Source organism: Sphaeramia orbicularis, chromosome 16 (assembly GCF_902148855.1).
Source record: "Sphaeramia orbicularis chromosome 16, fSphaOr1.1, whole genome shotgun sequence".
NCBI classification, from domain to species: Eukaryota; Metazoa; Chordata; class Actinopteri; order Kurtiformes; family Apogonidae; genus Sphaeramia; species Sphaeramia orbicularis.
The window spans coordinates 6,787,725-6,810,646 of record NC_043972.1 but is presented as its reverse complement, the minus strand read 5'-3'; the positions used below and the strand labels follow the sequence as shown (position 1 = coordinate 6,810,646).

Sequence of the window (22,922 nt, the reverse complement as noted above, 5' to 3'; positions counted from 1 at the left end):
TGTTGTGTTTTGGTTCTTCGTATCAAAGTAGGTACTCTATGATAAGTGTGCGTGTTTGTTTTGTGAATGTATATTTCCTTTGAGAAAGTAGTACTAATCTGCATAAATACGAGCAGAGGTGTGAGTGTTGATTTTTCGGTGTTTACTGTTTCCCATAATGTTGGAATCAAATATTTCTTCTCATCAAATAATGGTAACAATGTGATTTGATTGTTGATAGTGTAACTGGGACTCAGTATCAAATCATTACACCTGATCAAAGGTGGTTACTGATGTGTATAAAGAAAAATATGTCTAAAAACAAAGTTATCCCAAGTTTATGGGCAGCACTGTTCATGCATTATACTTTCATCATATATTTATGTGCCTGTGCGTATATGCCCGAAAATGTAAGCACATTCAGCAGACAAATGAAGTGAGGAGTGGGTTGTCTTTGCTGAGTGGTCAGGTAACCTCTCCCTCTTCAAACATGGAGGGACATCTACTGGCCTGTGAGGGCACTGCCTACTCTCCCTCCTCTCAGTGTTTCAGTGCTACTCAGCTTTTTACTAGTGCACATACAACCCACCCACCTTTGACTCACGGAGACAAGTTACAACCCTAAATAAAAGGTGATACACTTGTGAACACTCTTGTGCTGCTATGCCTGTAGTAGTCATCTGTTACAATAAGATCCTGTCATGGAGGGTGTGGTTTAGGGTTTGATTTCTCTTAACAGTAAGCTGAGATCAATGGTGTCAATTTTCCACCTGTGTGGTTGTGGTACTCTAGCCCACAGCGGCATACATTTTGACCAACTCACATCACTCTGGGAATTTTTCACTCACCTCTGTGGATTAATACTTCAAAGTCTTCTTAAGCCGGTCTGTTTTGATCACTTGATCGGTAATTGTGCTTTTATTTTGATTGCCTCACAATTCAAACGTAGGCTTCGTCAGGCTGTGACGTGAAGCGTAAGGGCTTAACTTGTTGAACTGACACCTCAAAGGCTTCAACAGTGAAAACAAAGAGGGGAGAAAAAAAAGAAACAAGAGATAGAATCAGACGTGGATATCGGGGGAGTGAGAGTGAAAAAGCCATAGCATGGGATTTCCAACTGCCAATTCACAAACTGAAAGATTTAATTAAAATATGTCATAATTTTCACCGCCTTAGCCTCTGGGATTCCTAAGCTGTGACCTCACGGACAATATTGTTTTCTCGCAGAGGACGTGAGGCCGTGAGGAATGGTATTACACATTCTTGTGTATTGACATCAGCTTCCTCTCTCCCAACGCGCATGGAAACAGACACGATGGGATGAGTTCAGAGGTCAGGATCAGGGAATGGGGTGGTGGAATTGACGAACATGTGACCCCCCCCTCAACAAAATGTTTTGCTAAGAGAGAAGTAACAGAGAAAAGTGAGTGGGGTTCACCAGACCTCTGCTTGTCTTTATTACCCACATCATCAGCAGGCTGTACTTCATTCTCCTGCACCGACTTCCATCCCTGCAGCCGCCGAATTAATTACTTTCCCATTTGCTTTCGCTCGCTGACAAAATGCTGACCCATACACAGTCCTGCACTTTCTATTTAACTTTAAACCAATGTCTTTTGTTTCCTAATCACATTTGTTGTTCAGCTGTTGCCCCATATTTAAAGCTGCAGTTGCACCTCCACCCAGCCTCAATCTGCTTGTCCTGACCACTTTGAATATTACCCTGTTCACCTTCTGTGAGCCATGTGCTCTGCAGTAACCAGCGCTGCATTCAAGCCCTCACACTCTGAGCAGAGAATGTGTGGTTACTAAATGACCACCCTCCTCCTCCAGCTCATCTTAACCAGTCCCATGGTCAGCCATTCCTCACCTTCATCTACTTCTACCTCTGGCCAAACTCAACCTGTACTGATCGCTCACACTGTAAATCTTTTATGCCTTGATATAGAACAGGGGTACTCGACGTGTTTTAGCTGGGGGCATTTTTATAAAATGACCAAGGATAACAGTAGTCTGTTCATTCTATTAGATGAAATGAATAAACATGAAATCGTCTCTTTTTGAAATGATCTGAAAGTGTGCAAGAGCAGGATATTTTCTATATTTCATAACTGCAGCTGTATTATAAATACATACTTGAGTTGCATTTGAAAGAGTTTCTAAAAAGTGTACATGTATTTTTTTTGACACATGAATAATGTTGAACTGTTTTGCCCCCAATAGAGCGCAGGCCCCTACAAATTCAATATTACATGCAAGATAAATGCATGTAAATAAATATACAATAATATATTTAAATATCACATGTAATAAAATGTCTCTCAATCAGGTAGACACATCATATTGCTCTGTTCTCATGGCCTCTATGTCAGTCTCATGGCTTGTGGACAAATATGTGACCCAACCCATTCCTACACGTGTTTGTGGATGCAGGCGGTGCTGTTCGGTTCAACTAAAGCCCCTTTCAAACATGAACTCGGGGCAGTGTGAAAGAGGTATAACATGGCCCTGACCACAGCACCTACTGGGCCCATTCAAGGCTCTCCTCTGTCAGGATGTTTGCTGACAGCCCATGCCCTCTGGCCTGCATCGGAATAGACTTCCTAATATGCATGCGCACACACACACACACACACACGCACACACAAATACACATACAAATCTCAACAGATGTAGTGTGCACAGATGGAGTTCATGGAGCACACATGTTCTCATGCACCTGCATGCAGGAGCATTGGCAGCGGCTACTGTGAGGCCGCCTTGGTCTTACTGTTTTTGTGTGTTCAGTTGACAGCTGAAACAACTTGCTTGTATTGAATTTGCCTGAAGGAATGGACTAATTAATTTAGTGTGGTGTACACTGTGAGGAAACTTCCACTATCAAGACATTTTCTCTGTTGTAACTTCTTTGTTCTCAGGAACAGATTGACAATAGACAATTGTTCTATTTTTAAAGGTGAAGAGGGTATTGAACCTCACTTGAATTTAATAAAAACCCTCAATCACTCCTTACAATTGTAACAAGATACCGACTGTTTTCTTTCAGAGTTTGTGTCTAGCAGCATTACACACATTCTTCTACAACTACAACTTTGTTGGCTCGGAAATACAGACTGTAACTATAACCCTAATCATAAGTTGGAGAAGACACAGTGAAAGTAGCAAATAAATCATGCAAAAATGGACATGTATCCTCACAATTTTGTTCCATGGCTGCTGAAACTACAATCAAAACTGCCTTGTAAAATATGTTTCTGTTTGTTCACATACATTAACATCGTGATTAATCAATACTTTTTCTCCAACAGGGATAGATGTGGATATGGAAAGCCCTGGGACGAGCCAGTACCCCAGCCCAGACCTGTACATGCAGACGGGGAGTCCAGAGGATGCAGACCAGGGCTGGGTGTCCTGGGCCTGGTCCTTTGTCCCAGCCATTGTAGGTACAGAAGAGGAAATGGAAGAGGGGCTCTACCAGGAGGCAGGAGGCATCCCCAACAGCCCCCAGCAGCACACACCCAAAGACCCCATCGTCTCCATCGGTTTCTACTGTACCAAGGCCTCCGTTACCTTCAAGGTAATTCTGTTGATGCAGTCTGATTTTAATGATGATTTTAGATGCTAAGAGTTATGGAAGTTACACTGGTTGTAAATAAGTATAGTATCACTGTAAATTAGAAGTAATACAACTCAGCCATCATTAGTACTTGGAAATGATGAAATGTCACACATTAGAAAAGGCCTTAAAAAGTCTTAAATTCAGCTTGATAAATGTTAGATTTTAAAGGTCATTAAGTAGCTGAAAACCATCTTTGTTGTGTCCAGACACTTGATAACTGTAGAGACCCTGTTTCATTCATTATTAACCTTGAGTAATTGAAAAAAATCTGAATACTTTATTAATCAGTGAGGGAAATTGTTGTGTTACAGTAGCTCCATTGAAGTATAATAACAAGTAGTAGGAAAGAAATTATCAATACAACAAAAGGAGAAAAAAAAAATTAAAAAATAAATATATATACACACCAAATATACATATTAGAACACTCCATTAAGACACAATTAGAACAGCAATTTGTACAATATGTACTGGACATTATATTTTCAATATGACAGTTAAAGAAATATACTTAAGTGTGGAAAAATATTGTTGTGTAATTATAATTATGAGGTTATAAGGTAGAATTAGACAGTGTGATGGCCACAGGTATGAATGATTTCGTGGAAATGTACATTACAGAGGCAGAGCAAATAACTGCACACACTTAGTCTGGAAATTCTTAAGGAATTTTAGCAATAACAATATAGAATAGATTTGGAGCATGTCTGTGTAAACATATTGCTTCAATACTACTGTTAATGTTATTTACTTCCACTGCCTCCCCTCACATTCATACTTTGTGATCATTTTCAGTTTAACTCCCAAAGAACAGCTTGATCCCCAGGAAGTTTTAATCCTCTTTGTGTCTGTGTGCGGTACTGGGGAGGGTAGCGTAACTGCTAAATGGCGTCTCGGGTCACGTTAATGTTTTAAACATTATACATGGTATGATGACTATTCAGAAAGGAACCCCTAACTTTAATCCTGCCTGCTCACTCAGAATAGTTGGGATTCATCTGCGTTTCCCCTCAGGTTCAGGCTCTTCAGATCACATTACTGCTTCAGTGTGTGTGCGTGTGTTAATGTGTGTGTATGTGCACGCGTGTGAAGGGGAGGTTTGTCTCGGTCCAAAAAGACCTTGGCGCTTTAATAGTAATGTTGCAATTGTTTCTGTATTGTTTAAGTTCTTTTAATCAATTAATTGCCTTTGGACTGGAGTAATTGCAGACAGCTGAAAGGATGTTTTTTTTTTAACCTGGTCGTCTCTTTCCTATGAGGAAGTATTTATTTTGATGGAATTTCATGTCTTTGAACAGCCACTGACTGAACCTGAGCCTGACATGGTCATGAAATCAGAGAGGTATTTTTAGATCGCGGACATATCGGTCTCCAGGTTTTTGATCAGAGAAATTGGCTTTTACACAATGCAACGGTCATTTGTTCCCCTTTCTTCATTTCAGCTGCCATTCCAATATCTCCTTACATGCTCCACTTTGCCTGATAATTTCGCTATTATTGGCATTTTAATTTATTTCAAAAATAGACTTCGATTGTTCTAAAGGTTTTGTCTCCACCAAGGAAGTCGGAGGATTTCTTGAATTTCTCTGTCAGTTGGCTTATGCAGAGTTACTGAAGTGATTTTCCTGACACTTAGTTCAAGGTTAGGGCAGAGGCCATGGACAAATCATTTCCATAAAAGAGCAAAGCAGGATGGAGTTTTTATTTTTTTTCCTTTTTTAAGACTAGAAAGCTCCGGGCTATTCTTTGATACACTTAAAGGTAGTTCAGTTAAACACCAGCTGAAAAAGGTTGGTCACAATTTGGAGTTTATTTGTTGTTTATTAGTATTGTGGAAAACTTTCCGAGTGCCCTCCGGTATTTTTACTGTGTTGCATATCATTGAAAATGCATTAAAGATATGCAATAAATCAGTTGAGACCTGCTGAACCTTAACCAATAAAGACCCAAAGAGGGCTGCATGATATATATTGCAATATGAAAAACTACTCAGGAGGATATAATAGCTGTATAGTGCCAACGTAAATGGTGAAAGATATTAGTTAATAATAATAATAATAATAATAATAATAATAATAATAATAATAATAATAATAATAATAATAATAATACGTCAGTTTTAAAGACACAGTTGTGTTTCCTCTTGTTGTGGCAACAGTTGCAAGGCACTGTCGACACAGAACACGTGTTTCAGTATCATCCTTCTTGTAGCCGAAATAATTCCAGATATTTGACGTTGCTTTTCTTTTTGGTTCCAAGTCTTCGCTTTCAGTGATTTTCTCTTGTTCACTGCCCATTTTTCAATGTTGTTACCAGCGATTCACTCCGTGTGCAGGGGTATGGTCTGCTTTGGCAAACTAATCAAGAACGCTTGTGATTGGTGGATCTTTGTGCGTAGTGTGCGTCAGGTACCCAGGTTGAAATTACATGAGAACACATTGAGTTGATTTCCCTCCTACATTGCAGGACCTGCGATGTGACTATTGCGCACACACACATGGTGATGACGATGCTCAAACAATATATTGTGCAGCTCTAGACCCAAAAAGCCGCCGTCAACTAAAACCTGTTGATCCACTAATTCTATCAATACATGTAAATAACTGGTGTAAAATGCAGTTTGTCGTCTTTTCATGGTCATCAGATATGACCCATTTGGATGTTCAGAGGCTCTGTAGTTAACGTGGAAACACCGTCATCTTCTACAACATTGATTCACCAATAAAACCCATGGAATTTGTTCAATGATAGTGGATGGACACACTTGGTTTTGCATTCAGTTATTGATAACTTTGCTGAAAAAGTAACTTTTTCTTCAGTTTCTCTGATATTGATATAATAGCCCTCAACTTTAATCTGAGCTTTAATGAACATCTACATGATCAGTGAATTAAATATAGGAAAATACCTGATGTTCACTGAAAAAAACCCCCACAAAATTCAGGGGATAATGTCATAATAAATGGTGATAAATCACTTAAGAAGAGTTAAATATAGAGAAAAAGGTATTTTGGAACTGCCTCAAAAGTAGCACTGGGTCTTTAAGGTTTAAAAAGGATGGAAATGTGATGAAGGAAAGTTAGCGTAGGAGCACCTCTTTCTATGACTCCCTGTATTAGGCATTTGTGTCGATGCTTAATGGTATATTTCCTTTCTGTCCTATGTGTTATATCGCTCCTAGTCCAGTCAGGAAAGTCCCCCCCCCCCCTCCCCAGTCCAACCTTGGCTACATTCTTATTTGACAACCAGTCAACATGTGTGTTTGATTGTGATCTGCAGCTCTTCACTCCAGAGCCACTATGCAGAGAAAGGAGTTGTGTAGTCAGATACAGCTCCTACTCACTGCTGCTCCAGAATAAGTGCAGGATGGATTGTGGGGTGGGGTGGTCCCTGCACATGATTAAACCATCAGAATCGAAAAGCGGGGAAGGGAGTGAGTGCAAAAGAGTCTGCTCCATCACTGTGGATAATAAGCCACAGCTGCTTCTTGCTCTGCACCTGCTTCCTGTGTTAAAGTGGAGTGGGTTAGGGTCTGCACAGCTCTGCTCTACACCCAGAGTTCTTTGGCCGGTTGGGCTCAAAGCATCACAGGTCTGTGCCCTTCTCACCTCTGACACACTGCTGTGGACCACAAACACCTCCTAATCCTCACAAAGAATGAAACCTGCAAGGAGAATCTCTTTTATCAGACTACCTGGGTAAATAAACCTGAAAATTCTCCTCAAGCTTTTCCTGTTTCTCCTCATATTTCAGTACGTTGTGATTTTTTTTGATTGTCATACTCAATAAAAGCAGCGATGGCCTCCCCCAGGATTCAAGAGGAATGACTGTCATGTGGTTTGATTTATGTTACTGGCCTGTTTCCAGACATAAAAGACACTCAAGTAATTCCCAGGGCTTTATTCAGTTTCTGATGTAAAAGATGCCATCTGTCCTTGTTTGGATGTTAAGTATTTAGAGCTTGAAACATTTTCCAGGTTCTCATCAACCTGTTTTTTTTTTTTTTTTTCCAAGCCACGAGTTCTCCTCCTTCTCCTTCTCCATCTCCTTTTTTCTTTTTCTTCTTCTCCTTTTTTCTTCTTCTCCTTCACCTTCTTCTCTTTCTTTTTCTTCTTCTTCTTCTCCTTCTTCTCCTCTTTCTTCTTCTTCTCTATTTTAAAATGTCTCTGTGTCTCTTTTTCAGCTGACAGAGACCCAGTCAGAGAGCAGCTACTACAGTCCTCAGAAGGTCAAGTCCAGAGAGGTTTTGTGCCTTGAGCAAGAAGGGATCACCATTGAGGTAAGACTTGTGTCAACATGTTGAATTTGATTAGTCTTCTACTAGATTTTCACCCTGGTCATTCATGTTCCTTTTTTTTTTTTTTTTTTTTTTTTTTTAATCAATAAACTGTCTAAATTCAATGGAAACTCAAAATAAACAGTGACACATTACTGTAGTGAAACAAACCTGGTGGCCTTATCAGATAATATCTGGAATTTACAAAATAATTAGTGTCCTGCTATAGATGAGTTATTCTGTCCAACCCAGCATTTTAGCAGTGATTATTCTTATTGATCATTAATGCAAGCGAGTGATATGTGTCTTTTCAGAGATGAGCAGATATATTGATCAAATTGAAAAGAGTGATAGCTGTATTTGGAAGTGATGTGCACCTGAAATTATAAAAAAAAAAATGCTTTCACATTTTAGAATAACTCTAATACAGAGCTAAAAGTTGGGTTAACTCTGAGAAAGTGCAATGCATAATAATGTTTCAGCAATATTTACTGTCAGTCTTCAATTGGAGGGAATATTCATAAAAAATACAATTACATATTTTATTTTATTTTTTATTTTATTTTATTTTACCTTTATGTAAAACAGGAAGTCCCTTGACAATAGAATCCCTTTTTCAAGGGAGTCCTGGCTAAGAATGCAAACCAACCAGCTCAAACATGACAAAATGCATAGAATATAACACAGATAAAAACAACAGGTAAAACAAGGACAAAACTATGCAGACAAAGGTACAGAAATACTCAACAAAGTTTTAATGTCCCTTAAGGAGACAAAATCATTTAGTTGTAGAATATTCTGAAGGCTATTTCAAAGCCAGGGAACAAGAAGTAATTCTGTATAAATCCCAGGAATTTTGTATAGAAGCCAATTAGAGAAATGAAAGTTAAAACATCTGTTGATAGGTGATAGAAAATTACACAAACAAGTCTGGAGTTTTGAGTGTTGACAGGCTACTATCGGCTTTGAGTGGGACTTTACTTATCACCACTAATCCTGATTTATTCATTTTGATGGATAAAAAAAATACAGATACTGATAATATTAAAAATGTGACCATTAGAGCCAATAATTGGTCAATCCCTAATTTATGCACCCTTCAAATTATTTCAACAAGCAGCTCATTGTGGTCAATGCAGCCCTACTGTAAAAAGACGCCTGTGCTTCGTTTTGATCCAGCGCCGTCATTATTCTTATTATTATGAGTAGTGGTAGTGGTGGTGCAGTCATTATTCCTCTGTGGGTCACTGATCCGTGGCCTGTGTTGAACACAGTGGAATCTGTGCCTGAGTCAACCCCAAGTCTGATCGTTTCCGCATTTCTTCTCAACGTAGAAAAAAATGTTAAACCTTTTCTCTGATTACCTGGTTGGGGTAGAAAAGGGGTTTTCTGCCCTTAAGCTTTCTACCAGATGTGAAAATTTGAGAGATTTCCAATTTCAATTTCTGTAATTTATGCTTTTGCTGGAAGAGGGAAAGAGGAGTCTGAACCGGGACCAAAAGTGAGAGCGTTGAAAGGCAAGGAATGGCTAGTAAAACGGGGGGGAAACTAGGCCTTGTAATTATTGTGTGGTGAAACGTAAAGTTTTATTGGATTGCTCTCTGTTTGGTTGTCTGCTAGATGAAGTAAAAGCACAATGTGTGAGGGAAAAGCCACACCTTTCTTGTTTCAAGGGCTCATGGAAGCTGCTTGACCCCTGGTCTTTTTTATCACAATGAAAAGAACCCGTAACCTCACACGAGCACCACAAACAAAACTAGTCCTAAAATGGTCATGGTGGAGAACCCTGTTTGAGATAAGCACACAATAAATTCAGTCTTAAAGTGTCATTCATTTTACATTATATGTTTTATTGCAATGTAAAAATGCAGTACAGTCAAACTAATTTGTGTGAATTATTGCACTGTTATGGTTTTACAAGGCTTCTGTTGACTGCTTAAAGACATTTTCTGTCCTGGGTGTTCTCTGTGGAGGGAAAAGAATACAGAACATAGTATTTTCCCCTCATTACACCTGACTCAGTTTTAATTTACCTTACACGATCACATCCTAATGTCTCTTCTCAGATTCCATTGCCATGCAACCAAGTATATTAACATCCATTTCAATGAATTAATAGGCCTTAGAATTTATGAACTGTCAAGGCCTTTGTATATTTTATTTTCCTCAGTGATGAGAGAACGATTCCAATTTTCACATTATTCTTTACGCAGACACGAGTAAATCAGGAGCATAAAAACCGGTTACGTCACAGCTCATCCTCTGTCTTTTCTCAGGTGCTGATGATGGGGGAACCCTTCTTCGACTGTCAGATTGGTTTTGTGGGCTGCCGGGCGCTCTGCCTGAAAAGCATCATGGGAGTACGAGATTTCGAGGAAAACATGAACCGAAGTGAAGAGGTAAAGACAGCCTTAAAACCTCAAGGAAAGATAAAAAGACAGTCTGGTTTGTTTATGGAGGAGTCTGCCTTCTGTTATTTGACATTTCTTCATGTCACAGTCTCAGTCTCATCATCCGCACCATTTTTGCACTGAAATCTCCAATTGTGGTTAATGTTTTACTCTAAATTCACCTTTGGTTTATTAAAATTAAAAGGTGAGAGTAGTTTGTTTACATTAAACTGGTTAAGAAGGAGATGTTTTATAGGGTTGGATGATATGAATGGACAAAAAAATCATAATAAAGACAACAAAGTAAATCCCCAAAGCAACAGAAAACCACCAAAAATAAATTAATCCTATTATTAAAGAGCAATACTTTGTACAAGTTTAGTGTTATTTACACATCCACAAGGGAGTGAGAAGAAGTAAACACTTATTTAATCTCACTCTTTTTCCCTAAATCATGTAAGGCAAGGCAGGTTTATTTCTATAGCACATTTCATGTACAAGACAATTAAAAGTGCTTTGCATAAAACATTAAAAACATTACAGCAGGGAAGCAATAAAAAGTATAGGCATGAGAAAAACAAGCAAGCAAACAAACAAACAAACAGGGTGTAAAATACTGGAAAAAAAGGGACTTTTTCATTCAATCTGTGGACAGTAAACAGTATGTAAATGTTTGAATATACCTGTGACCATTTCTGTTTGTTTTGTGCCTTATATTAAAATAATAAAAAATAAAGTACAAAAAAAAAACAAAAAAAAATCTGATAGATAAAACAGATAAACAGATAAAACAGACAAGCAGATAAAACAGATAAAAACTTTTATCTTAAAAGGAACAGTGCAGATCTGATCTGATGAATAAAAACTCTGTTCAAATGCAGCTGAGAACAGGTGGGTCTTTAACCTGGATTTAAATAAACTAGCTAATAAATTATTACAAAATTTCAACCTCCTGACATTAATGTAAATACTTAGTTAATCCCCAAAACAATGACCATCCCATCAGAGGAAAATACTACTAATAATAATTCATCATCATATCATTACTTCAATTTTTTTCTCCCTCACACCCAAAAAATAAACAGGAGAAAACCCACTGATATACAAACATTTTGGTCCCATATCTCAACAAAATCATATCTTTATTCCTCTGTTTAAATTGAAATATATTTGGACGTAGTTTTATAATTTCACTCCACAAACAGAAACACAAAAATTCGTCCTTGTTTTGTGCACCCTCATATTTTTTTAAAAAATTATATAACCCCCTTTAACTGATTTTTTTCCCTTATTAATAAATGTTTTCTGGGTATTCTTTGGGTATTTTTTTTGCCTTAAACGTATGATTATGACTAAATGTTCCTCGTGCTTTTTTTCTTTTTCCTACTGTGTCTCTGCAGGATGCTGTGTTTTTCACCTGTGGCGACAGCCTGAGCAGTAAAGGAATGACCTACCTAACTAACTCCCTGTTCGACTACCGTAGTCCGGAGAACAACGGGGTCAGGGCTGAGTTCATCCTGGATGCCGCTAATCACAAGGTCGCTATCAAATGAGACCTCGAATTTCCACAATTTCAGCACAATTCTACATGCACTGTAACTGATTTAACTTTGCCTGTAGCCATCTGTCTGAGCAGCATTACAGCATAGCTCATATTCAGGCATTTTTGCTCAGAAAACTATCAAACTGATAGCACAAACTCAGACCATATTGCAAGAATTAAGTAGTGAGGTAGAAGCCAAACTGGGCCAATAACCAACTCAACAAGCACCTCATGGTTCAAGCCAAAAAAATTACACAACACAGTCATTAAAACGACAGTAATGCTAAGAGAATTAATTAAACATTATGAACTTGGTGTTGCTCATTACTTACACATCGCCTTCACTTTATGGAGACTTTCCTTATTCTCATTAGTGAAGAAAAAAGACTAAATAGCAGAAATAGACAGCTGTTTTTATGTGTATTGGTAAATGAATTAGATAAATTAAGTACTGTTTTCATATTTCAGTCCCCGTGTTGGCAATTTTCAGTGTGTTTTTTTAGTCTGCTGGATTATCTCCTCGCATCAAGTAGTGTTAAAACTCACTTCATCAGCCATCAGAGCTGCAGTGTTGACTTTTCTAAGAAATGTTCACCGCCCTCTGTGAAGCAATTGTTTGCCTGCATCCATCCATCCACCTATCGATCAGTCTCCACTTGAAACTCTTAAGAAGTCAAAGGTTTTAGTGTTAATTCATTAGCGGTTCTGAAAACAGCCAATGGCTTTGATCCAAAAGCATGTCAGAGCCATCAGAGATCCCCTAATAAATATTACTCATTAACCCGCCCCTCTGATAAGACTATTGAAATTTGTGTTTGGAGAACCAGTGGGTAGGTTTTGGGTGGGGGATGTTAAATGTGTGTAAGTGGTCTCTGTCACTCGTATCCTTTCTTGTTGTTTTTGTGCTGTTTGTTTTTGTTTGGTTTGATGTGCAATAGAAATATCTTTCAAATATTCACCAGGACAGGGTCAATAGCTCTTGAACTGTAGACTAATAAATGATATTGTAGTGAAACTCTAGTTGGTAAAAGATTAGAGAAACATTCATGGTTCTTTGAGAGTTAACTTGATATTACCAATACATGCAGATGGAGGCGTAACTCTGCATTTCAACTGGGTTTAAACCGTTTTGTTGGTCTTTTTTTCTTCCAGCGTTATTTTTTTCTCTGCTTGGATGTTCCATCATCAACCCTAAAACCTGAAACCTGCATTTTTTGGTCAAATTATAAAATAAATATCAATTTTTGAGCTTGTGTGAGATGTGATTTAAAGCAGTTTCATGCAAACCCTTAACATAATACAGGAAGATACCTTTCACATCGCATTCGTGCTTGTTAAAGCTGCACTTCCAAGTCATGTTTCACAATTTTTAAAATGAAAGTATCGGTCAAATCTCCTGTCAGGGGGTTTTGATTTGTTATAAAAATGTCCTGTCTTCTTCCAGATAAGATACGCATTTATTTCTGGTGGCGTACATCCAAGTACTGAATGAATGGGGAAACCTTCAATTCCTGTTATCAGTGGCTTATTTCTCAATAAAGAACATACCTGGTATCTAATAAATTACTTCCAATGCATTGTAAAGTACAATGAAGATGGAACACAGCTACAGGACTGTCTAATTTGATGCAGTTTTCATCTTATTGCTCTAAAATGTTGATTGTGTTAGTCGTAGGAAAGGTCCATTATCAAAATCAGAATCCTTTTTTTTTTTTTTTTTTTGACACTTTTTATTTCTAAACATTTTAATTTTACAAAACAAGAACAAGAAAGTGAGGTCTGGGAGTGACGATTATAACACAAAATGCATACAATTAATTATTATTAACATTATTACTTAATTAATTATTATTACAGTGGCTCCGTGCAGTTATAATTAAAGTAGCAGCAAAGAGGTTATCAATACTACAGAACAAAACAAAACAAAAACAAACAAACAAAAAAATATATATATAGCTGTAAATATGTGTGTATATATATATATATATATATATATATATATATATATATATATATATATATATATATATATGAAGTATACATATTAAACACTCTATTAACCATAGAAAAGTAAATCATTATCACTTCATTTCAAGTTTTTGTCAATAGCTCAGAATATTCTTGGTATTGTTTCCCGTTAAAATGATGTTTAACTAAGAACCCGAATAACTTTTTTATCTCCGACTTGACCCCCGTTTCTGCATCCACCACGACCCCTGTCAGTGCCACTATTAAAGGCTATCAGTGTGTTTGCTCCCTTACTGCCGTGTTTACCCAGCTCTCCTTTTGTTTGACAGGAGACCTACACGGAGATAGCGGGCATGCAGCGCTTTGGTGCTTTCTACATGGATTACCTCTACACAATGGAGAACAGCAGCGGCAAAGGTATTGTCCGACTTCTCCCAGAGCTTGTCTACTTGCCCTGCCTACTTCTTGTTTCTGTTCCCTTATGTCAGGGGTGTCAAAGTCATTTTAGTTCAGGGGCCACATACACAAAATAATAACATAATAACCTGTAAATAATGCCAACTCCAAACCTTTCTCTGTTTTGAAGTGAAAAAAGTAAAATTACATGATGAATATGTTTAGGTCTACAAACTATCCTTTTAAGAAATGTGAATAACATGAACAACCTGAGATTTATTGAAAGTAATAAGTGGAATTTTAACAGTATTAGACCTCAGTTTATCGTTGACATATGTGTGTTGCACCTACAACAAATACACAAAACATTTAGTAACACGCAAAATATTGTTAAAATTGTACTTAAGACATATCTTGTGAGTCATATTTGTTCAGATTATTGCCATTTTTGTGAAAGGATAGTTTGTCAATATAAACATTTTCATGTAATTAGAATTTTTTCCACACTAAAAGAGAAAATTTTGGATTTGTCATTATTTATAGGTTATTATGACAGTATTTTATGGGTCCGACCCACTTGAGATCAAATTAGTCTGTATGTGCCGCCTGAAGTAAAATGATTTTGACGCCATTGATTGTTAATATCTTCAGTATCAATTTTTTTGGAATTCACAAATTCATCCCACGGGCTGCATTGGACCCTTTGACGGGCCGGTTTTGACCCGCGGGCCGTATATTTGACATCCCTGCCTTACATCTTCTAGGCACTCTTCTCTTTCTTGCTATCTATCTCGTACCCTCTGTCTTTCAGTCTCTTTTTTTCTTTCGCTTCTCTCTGTCAAACAAGCACCGCGGAGACTTGAAGAAAGAGTTTGTCTTGTTTAAGCCACAGCCACCTGGTCCTTGACCCTTCCTGTCCTCGCTCTCACCCCAAACTTACCTGGAGGGCAGCTGTCAGAAGTGTTTAGTCTGTGCTGACACATATTTGAGTTTCTTTCTCCTTGCTGCTTGTTGAAACACTGTTTCCCCCGTCTCTACCTGTAAGCTATTGAGAAAGTGAATAGGCCCCTTTTGCCTAATTAGGTGTCAGTCTCCCTCGCAGAAGCCTGAAGACCGTCAGGATTCCTCATTCCTCAGTCCAAGCACTCAAGAATGTTTATTCAAGTCTCCAAGATCTGAAGTTACCATTAAGAGATAAAGCATTCTCTGTACAATCTGAAATGTTATATTTGGCCGACGAACGCCTCTGTGCTTTAATGTGTAATTGTTGAGCGTTTAATTTCTAAGATGCTCTTTGTACAAATGACAGAGACTCTTAGAAAAGATGAAACCTGACTGACATCCACAATTTTAAAGTAAAAAAAACATGCCCATCACTCGATTTAAAGGAGACGATACCACCCCTTCCTGTGTTCAAAACAAGGTATATGGAGATCCATAAAAAGTCTTAAAAAATCTTTAAATTAAAGCCTTAATTTATATATCAAACTGATCATTAATCCTTAAATCTGACACAGAAAGGTCTTAAAAATTTCACAGACACAATAAATGATATTTGCTGTATTTACTTTGTAAATCTTTATACAGAATTAGTCAAATGTGTAATTCGTGTTGATCATTTTATCCTCCCATAAATGTAAAAAAAAAGTGACTCCCTCAACAGACCATTTCATCAAATAATAATAATAATAATAATAATAATAATAATAATAATAATAATAATAATAATAATAATAATTTATAGAGCACTTTTCAATCAAAGTACAAACTGCTTTACAGAGAAAACAAATGAAATAGAAAATATAAAACAGCAAAAGCATATATAGGATAGTGTTGTCCAGATTAGGATCATTATCCCCTTAATCTAAAATTTGTAGGTCCTTCAGTAGAGGTAATCACATAACTGAATTATGTCATCATGTATTCATCAACATGTTGAATATGATGCATGTGACATTGTAAGACAAAAGACTTAAGTGTGATTGTTCTAAATTAAGGCCTTAATTGTCCTTCAAATTAATAATTAATCCTTAAATCTATCACTCAAAGGTCTGAAAAATTCAACAAACACAATAAATGATATTTGCTATATTTTTTGGTAATGCTTTTTCCAAAATTAGCCAAATGTGTCATTAGTGTTGATCATTTGATCCTAATGGAGATGGGAATGAGTGGAGCCTCCAACAGTCATTTATAGGTGGAGGGGTTCAGGTATGAGCTTTAGCAGCTTCAACGACATTAGCACAAACTTTAGTCATGGACAAATGGAAATGTAATGTTAATGGATAAAAACATGGTTAAGACTGGTTCAACGCAATAACTATGGGGCCTGTTGGACTGGTTTTTATGTGAATGGAAGGCCTGAAATTTGACCAAAGATGATGACGAAAATGCAGAGCCCTGCAATGAACTGGTGACTCATCCAGGATGTACCCCGCCTTCGCACATAGGTAGCTGGGATAGGCTCCAGCACCCCCCACGAACCTACTGAGGATGAAATGGATTTAGAAGATGAATGAATGAATAAACATGCAGGTGCACTGTGTATGTTTAGTGTATTTTATTTTATTTGTGTATTTGAGCATATTTTTGTATATTTTACCTTTTTTTTTCATTGTGGTACATTTTGTTTTTTTTCGTATTTTAGTGTGCTTTTTGTGCATGTTAGTGTATAATAACTCCAACAATCATTCATTAGCACAAACATTAGTCACGGACAAATGGAAATGTAACATTCGTGGATTAAAACATGGTTAATACTGGTTCAACACAATAACTGTGAGGCCTGTTGGACTGGTTTTTAGTTTACCAGCCGAGAGGCTGTAAGCTATTGTCGTCATGCATCGTCTGGTGTCGTCATCTGTCGTCCGTTGTCCGTTACAAAACTTTCAATCGTCTTCTTCTCCAAAACTACAATTCTGATTGACTTCAAACATGGTATACAGCTTCTTCATGATGATGTCAACACAAGGTATTGAAATTATTTCGAACCGGATCTGATTCTGGATTTGGTGCGACTTTGAAAAATTTTCCCATTATAAGAGATAGGAAGTGGATTGATCCAATAAATAAGTAAATATCAATGATATCAAGTTGGAATTTGAATTTTTTACAGATCTGATTGGAATATGACCAAAACATGGTAGCCATATGCTGATTTGCTTGGCACCATTAAACTGAATTCGAATTTGTTGTTTTGAGGTATCCAAATTCTTACATGTCTGCGTGTTACAGACGCACGTGTTTGATTGTTTACAAATAACATCATTCAGGTAAAGGAGTACGGTCACGTTATTGTCAACAACCAATTGCCGACTGTACTTCCTTCGAGCATGCGCGGTGTGATCCTTTGCATGTTATTTGTTTAGAAATAACCTCATTCACGTGATCAGAAGAGGATTCCTAGTGACGTCATCGCCGGGAATCCTCTAAATACACATAACTGGGTGATAATAAATGGCATCTGGATACATTTCCCAAAGCTTTTAATTTGGCTGATAAACTACAAGGCCATTGGTCCTATTTTTATGTTAATGGAAGGTCTGAAATTTGACCAAAGATGCCTTGAAAAACATCCTTAAAAGTTAGAAATTTGGCTTCATCAAACCTGCAGATACCCCGGTTTATTTTGAATGTGACAAGGAAACCTAGTTTATAATCTCTATTGATATGCATTTATTTAGGTTCGTAAGTGAAGAAAAAACAGTAAGTTTAACTTTTTTGATGACCCTGTGTTACAAAATGACAGCAGCAAACGCAAGAATAATATTAATAAAAGAAAGGATACATCTCTGTATTAAAAATGGTAGGAGATAGAGAACAGCAAGATAGGGAAGAAAATAGAAGAGCAGTTTGTCAAGGAATTTACACTTAAACATCAATAAGCTAACTCACATAAACAGTATGAATACACAGATACAGTTTAAATGAATCATATAAATTCCCTTTTGTTTTTACCTCTTTCCCTCGGCCTGTTTTTGCCTCTGCCTCTGTCTGACTGGCCTATTGTTTCTTCCACTGTCAGCAGATAATCATCTAAATTAAAACCAAACAGTGATAGTGTCATTCTGGGTCGTCAAACACGTTTCTGACAGCAGGATAAATGTCAGTCTTCTTCTCCTGTGGGATGACTGAGGTTACTGTTGCCAATTGGAATGCTTCTCCTCTGTCAGTGTTTCTTTTCTTGTACACGGACCAGATTCAGTGTCAAGCAAACAAATTAGTCTCCACTGCCAGGGGAATAACACAAACCCCGAGCTGACTCACCCGACCCAGGTCACACTCACCATCGACTTCACATTAAAGCAACGGTGAAGATTTTGCTTTTCTTTTTACTCTCTCTGCTGTTTTTTTTTTTTTTTTCAGATCTTGGGAAATGGAGACACTTTTAAATCGTCTAAATCCTGGCTAATTTCAGCTTCCTCATTATTCCACTGACCGTTCTAACTGCAGCCATATGGTTGATATTAGGCCTAATCCATGGCAGCCAAATCATGCTGAAGAAGGGAAGGGGAAGTGGCATTGCCCGTTGCCCTTTTATAAATCTCCAAATTCAATGAGAATTTTAAACCGTCTCCCAACCGTTCCAGCTAAAAAACTAGAATTCACATTGTTGATTATTCGCTGTGTGGATGTGCAGTTCAGCCGTGGAATGTAATGGGAATAAGGCAAGTTGTGACCCTTTGTCCTCTACCTCCCCCTCTGCCATTCATCCACCCCCTTCCTTTATTTTTAATTTCTCCCTTTTTATTGCCGGGGAGCTGAGTCTTTTAAGTCGACCTCTGGAACAGAGGCCTGGGATGAATGAAGGGACAGCTGTGTGAGAGAAGTGGACATTTGGAATATTCATCATTCCAGTGAATCAGGGCTGTGTACGCCACTCTGTGCTGCTGCGTTACACCACCGCCACATACTCCACACCAGATTGGTCAATATAGAGTACGAGGTCACGATTGGCTCCACAGTAATTGTGATGTCACAGATCTTTCTGGTTGGTCACATACCTGAAACTTTTAATAGGAGCAGAAAAAATGTCTCCCTCCTCATCAGACGAATGAAAAACAGCATCAAAGTACAAACTAAAGCTAGTGATTCTGTTACACGGTGATGTGTTTGGTTAGTTTTAGCTTCTTTTTGCAGTTGTGTGAGTGCAATGATGTACTTAGACTTTATGGACAAAAGAATTAGGACACATTGAATTCAAGGTCATAGAGGGTTATGTAAACTAATTGGCTTGGTAATAAAAATGTCATAATATAGATACAGAGTTTTTTTTTCTTTTTTTTTAAATATTCAATTTTGATATCAAGATTTCAAAAAGCTGTTTTGATCAGTTTTGTTGCTTTTCATAATATTGTGACTTTGTCACTTAAAGTGTTATTCAGCTCAATAAAATAAATAGAACGAAATCAGAATCATATTTATTCATTAAGTATGTTAACGCATACAAGGAATTCTTGGCTGGTAGTTGTTGTCACTCTAATAAATTATAAATACAAGTTATAGGCTAATAAAAATGTATAGAAAGTAAAATAAGAAACTGTATATACATGTAAACTCTGCATATCTAGACAGAGGTCTTAAAATAAACTTAATTTAATTGTTAAAATATTATTTAAAAAGTGTCAAAAATAAAAGTAAGAGGAAAGAAAGACTGAATCATCAGACTTTGGTATGAGATGAAGAGGATGATCTGGATTTCCCAAGATGTCTTCCACCCCCACCAGTATCAAATATCATTTTATATTTCAATAAATACCATTGCAATCAATATTTTGATATCACCTCTGTCATCTTCACAGTTAGTTTTATTATTTTAAATGTTCTACCGCTAGGTTTTTTGAATATGTGCCACATTCTGACCATAATTGATCATTATAAGCCATATTATTTCTTCAATTTTCAGTCACAAAGACAATTCAGCCAAATACTGATTTACATCATGGTAATTATTAAACATGTTTATCATGATAATATTTCAAATCAATTAGAATGAGAGTTCATTCAAGCTGCAGGTGTGATGTCCCAGTATTTTTGTCATCATTACCCATGTGGGTTGCTTGCTGCTGTAGCTTATACTGATTTGTAGATGGGTTTCTGATGTTGATGTGTTTGACCAGAGAAAAATGAATGGACAAGTTTTTGTGTCTGTTCTACTATTTATTATTACAGGATCACTACTGGTGTATTTATGATCATGTCATTGTTCTGTGGTTCTCTCATATTCCTGTCTTTCATGCTTTTTAATATTTTTCATGTTAAGTTTCTGTTTCTTTCTACTTTCTAAAACTATGTGCTACCATGGCTTATTTTTCTTTCTGTCTCTTTTATAATGGATGATTATAGCCTGCTGTGGTTCCTCGTACTTGGTCTGAATTTCCAAACCATCCAAAAAACACAATTTGACATTAGGAAGGAACTGGACCATAGTTAAATTTGATCTGGACTAAGACCACCTCTTTTCATTGGATCCAGGTTCGGCTGTTTGGTTTTAGGAAACTTTAATACCTGTATTTTTGGTTTTGATCAGTCTGGACCAAATCAGTTTGGTGTGATAGTACCCATAGACCCTCAGTTAAACATCCCAGTAACTCGTGTTTTTTTTTTGTGTTTGCAGGCTCTCAGGACTTCACGGTAATTAATCCAGAGGAGGTAGCACCCACTGTCCAGGAGACGTCCATCAAGCGGCTGGTGGTTGGACCTCTGGACGTCAGGCTCCACAGCAGCGCAGTTCACCGCATTCTCAAGATGGTCACATGTGCCATGGACCACGAATACGAACCTTACTGCAAACCACAGCGAGGTCAGACACCACGTGTTTACTGTTCTCCTCATTTACTGGACTCGCTCTACAGCCTTCTTTTCTGCTTTACCAGATACCTTGTGTTGCATTGTGTCCGGTTATCTTCTGTTTCTGTATTCTTTCCTCTGTAAGTTATCAGAAACAGCAACAGCTTGCATTTTACAGTACCCTCATTACATTGTTATTTCCTTGCACAACCCGTCTTTCAACACACAGCTGTACATGAAAGTAGTGACCTTTTGGACCACAGGAGGGAGGTTAAACCAAACACCTTTGTTGGTGATCGGCCCTGCACAGCTATTGATGAGCTCATCTCTGGGATGTTATGAAACAACTTTCAATCTGTACCCTTGTGTAATATTTGTAGCAATAACTCAAATTTTTTCGAAATGATAACATCCGTAGGTTTCGGTTGTTGAAGCATCTGCAATAGATAATAGATGATGGAATAATTACTTTAGAGCTTTTGACTAAAGCCGGGTAGGTCATCGTGTTCCTTCCTGTTTCTATACGTGTCTGTTTGTTCTGGCATATGTTGGAGAAGGGCCAGTTTAGATAGACCCCCAGAAGGGATTGAGAAATTGAGACGAGATAAGAGGAAGCTCTTTTTTTTTTTTTTAGCCAAGGTAACTATTACAGAATCTGAAAATAAGTTTAAGTACACTCTGTCCTCTACTTACTGCACATTTCCTCTCTCCTCTCAGTTAATTACATTATTATAGCTTCTATAAACTAGAAGAGCGTTCATTCTTCTTCTCCATCCACAATATTTAAAGGTTCAGGTTCACTATAACTCAAGAATTCTTGGAGTAATTCTAACAAGAATTCACATTAAAATGTATTACGATTAAATGATGAACTGGCGACATTTGATATCCTTAATGTCAAAGGTTAACTTCTCTGTGACATCATGATGTTTTGTTAAAACATTTTCTGTCCATTATTCAACACCATCTATCACCAGGTCTGTAAGTGAAACCTGAATGTTTCTCCTCTGGAAATTACTCACTGAAATCATAAGTTTCAATGTAGTGAGAAACTCTATATCACCATAAAATAACCTTAATTAAAATCCTTCACTATGCAAATGAGTCTGGACAGATGTGGATGTGAACTGTAACCTGGTTGGTTCACAGTGGTATAGAAGTCTGAGATGGTAATTGTAGTTTCTAACTTTTTAAGGATCTGTTTCAAAATTTACTGTGTTCATGAAAATCGGCATTAGTTTTTGCCAAATGCTGCGGGCTGACAGATTATCCTGTGTTAAACAAATGTGTAATAGGATAAAATGATGAATTGGTGACATTTTATATCCAAAAGGTCATCGGTCAGGTTCCTATGACATCACTAAGTTTTGTGAAAACATTTGTCTGTCCATTATTCAACTCCAGATTCGTCTAAAAGTGAAGACAGGAAATTATTCACAGAAATAATCAATTATAATATAGTGAGGAATTCTGTGTCACCATAAAATACACTGAATAGCTTTATTAAAACCCTTCACTTCAGTCTGGTCTGACATGGATGTGACATAGAAGAATTGATCTTTTTTTTTCATTGTTACAGGAGCAATTAAAATTTGTTTAGCACACTTAAAGTGTAAAAGACTGTATAACAATATCAAACAAAATGCTGAAAAATATTGGCAATATACAAAAACTACAAAGATGAAATACTAACTTTGCAAATACTACTATATACAAAAGGCAAGGCAAGGCAGGTTTATTTGTATAGCACATTTCATGTACAAGACAATTCAAAGTGCTTTACATAAAACATAAAAGCATTACAGCAGGGTGCAGGGAAGCAATAAAAAGTATAGGCACTAAAAAAACCCAAACAAACAAAAAAAACCCTAAATAAACAAAACAGATACAGAAAAGAACTTTAAGCTTAAAAGAAACAGTGCAGATCTGAAGTTCTGAATAAGAACTCTGTTCAAATGCAGC

At 37.1% G+C, this 22,922-nt stretch overlaps 1 protein-coding gene across 3 annotated transcripts in view; it reads left to right on the top strand.

The window, feature by feature from the left end:
- The window catches only part of vps13b (vacuolar protein sorting 13 homolog B), a 464,114-nt gene that overhangs the window by 32,464 nt on the left and 408,728 nt on the right, over positions 1 to 22,922 (top strand). For all 3 annotated transcript variants that reach the window (XM_030157727.1, XM_030157729.1, XM_030157728.1), the window contains exons 8-13: positions 3,288 to 3,556; positions 7,782 to 7,877; positions 10,151 to 10,273; positions 11,665 to 11,802; positions 14,105 to 14,192; positions 20,788 to 20,973. In XM_030157727.1, the coding sequence (XP_030013587.1) occupies positions 3,288 to 3,556; positions 7,782 to 7,877; positions 10,151 to 10,273; positions 11,665 to 11,802; positions 14,105 to 14,192; positions 20,788 to 20,973 (900 nt within the window). The remainder of the gene's footprint in view (positions 1 to 3,287; positions 3,557 to 7,781; positions 7,878 to 10,150; positions 10,274 to 11,664; positions 11,803 to 14,104; positions 14,193 to 20,787; positions 20,974 to 22,922) is intronic.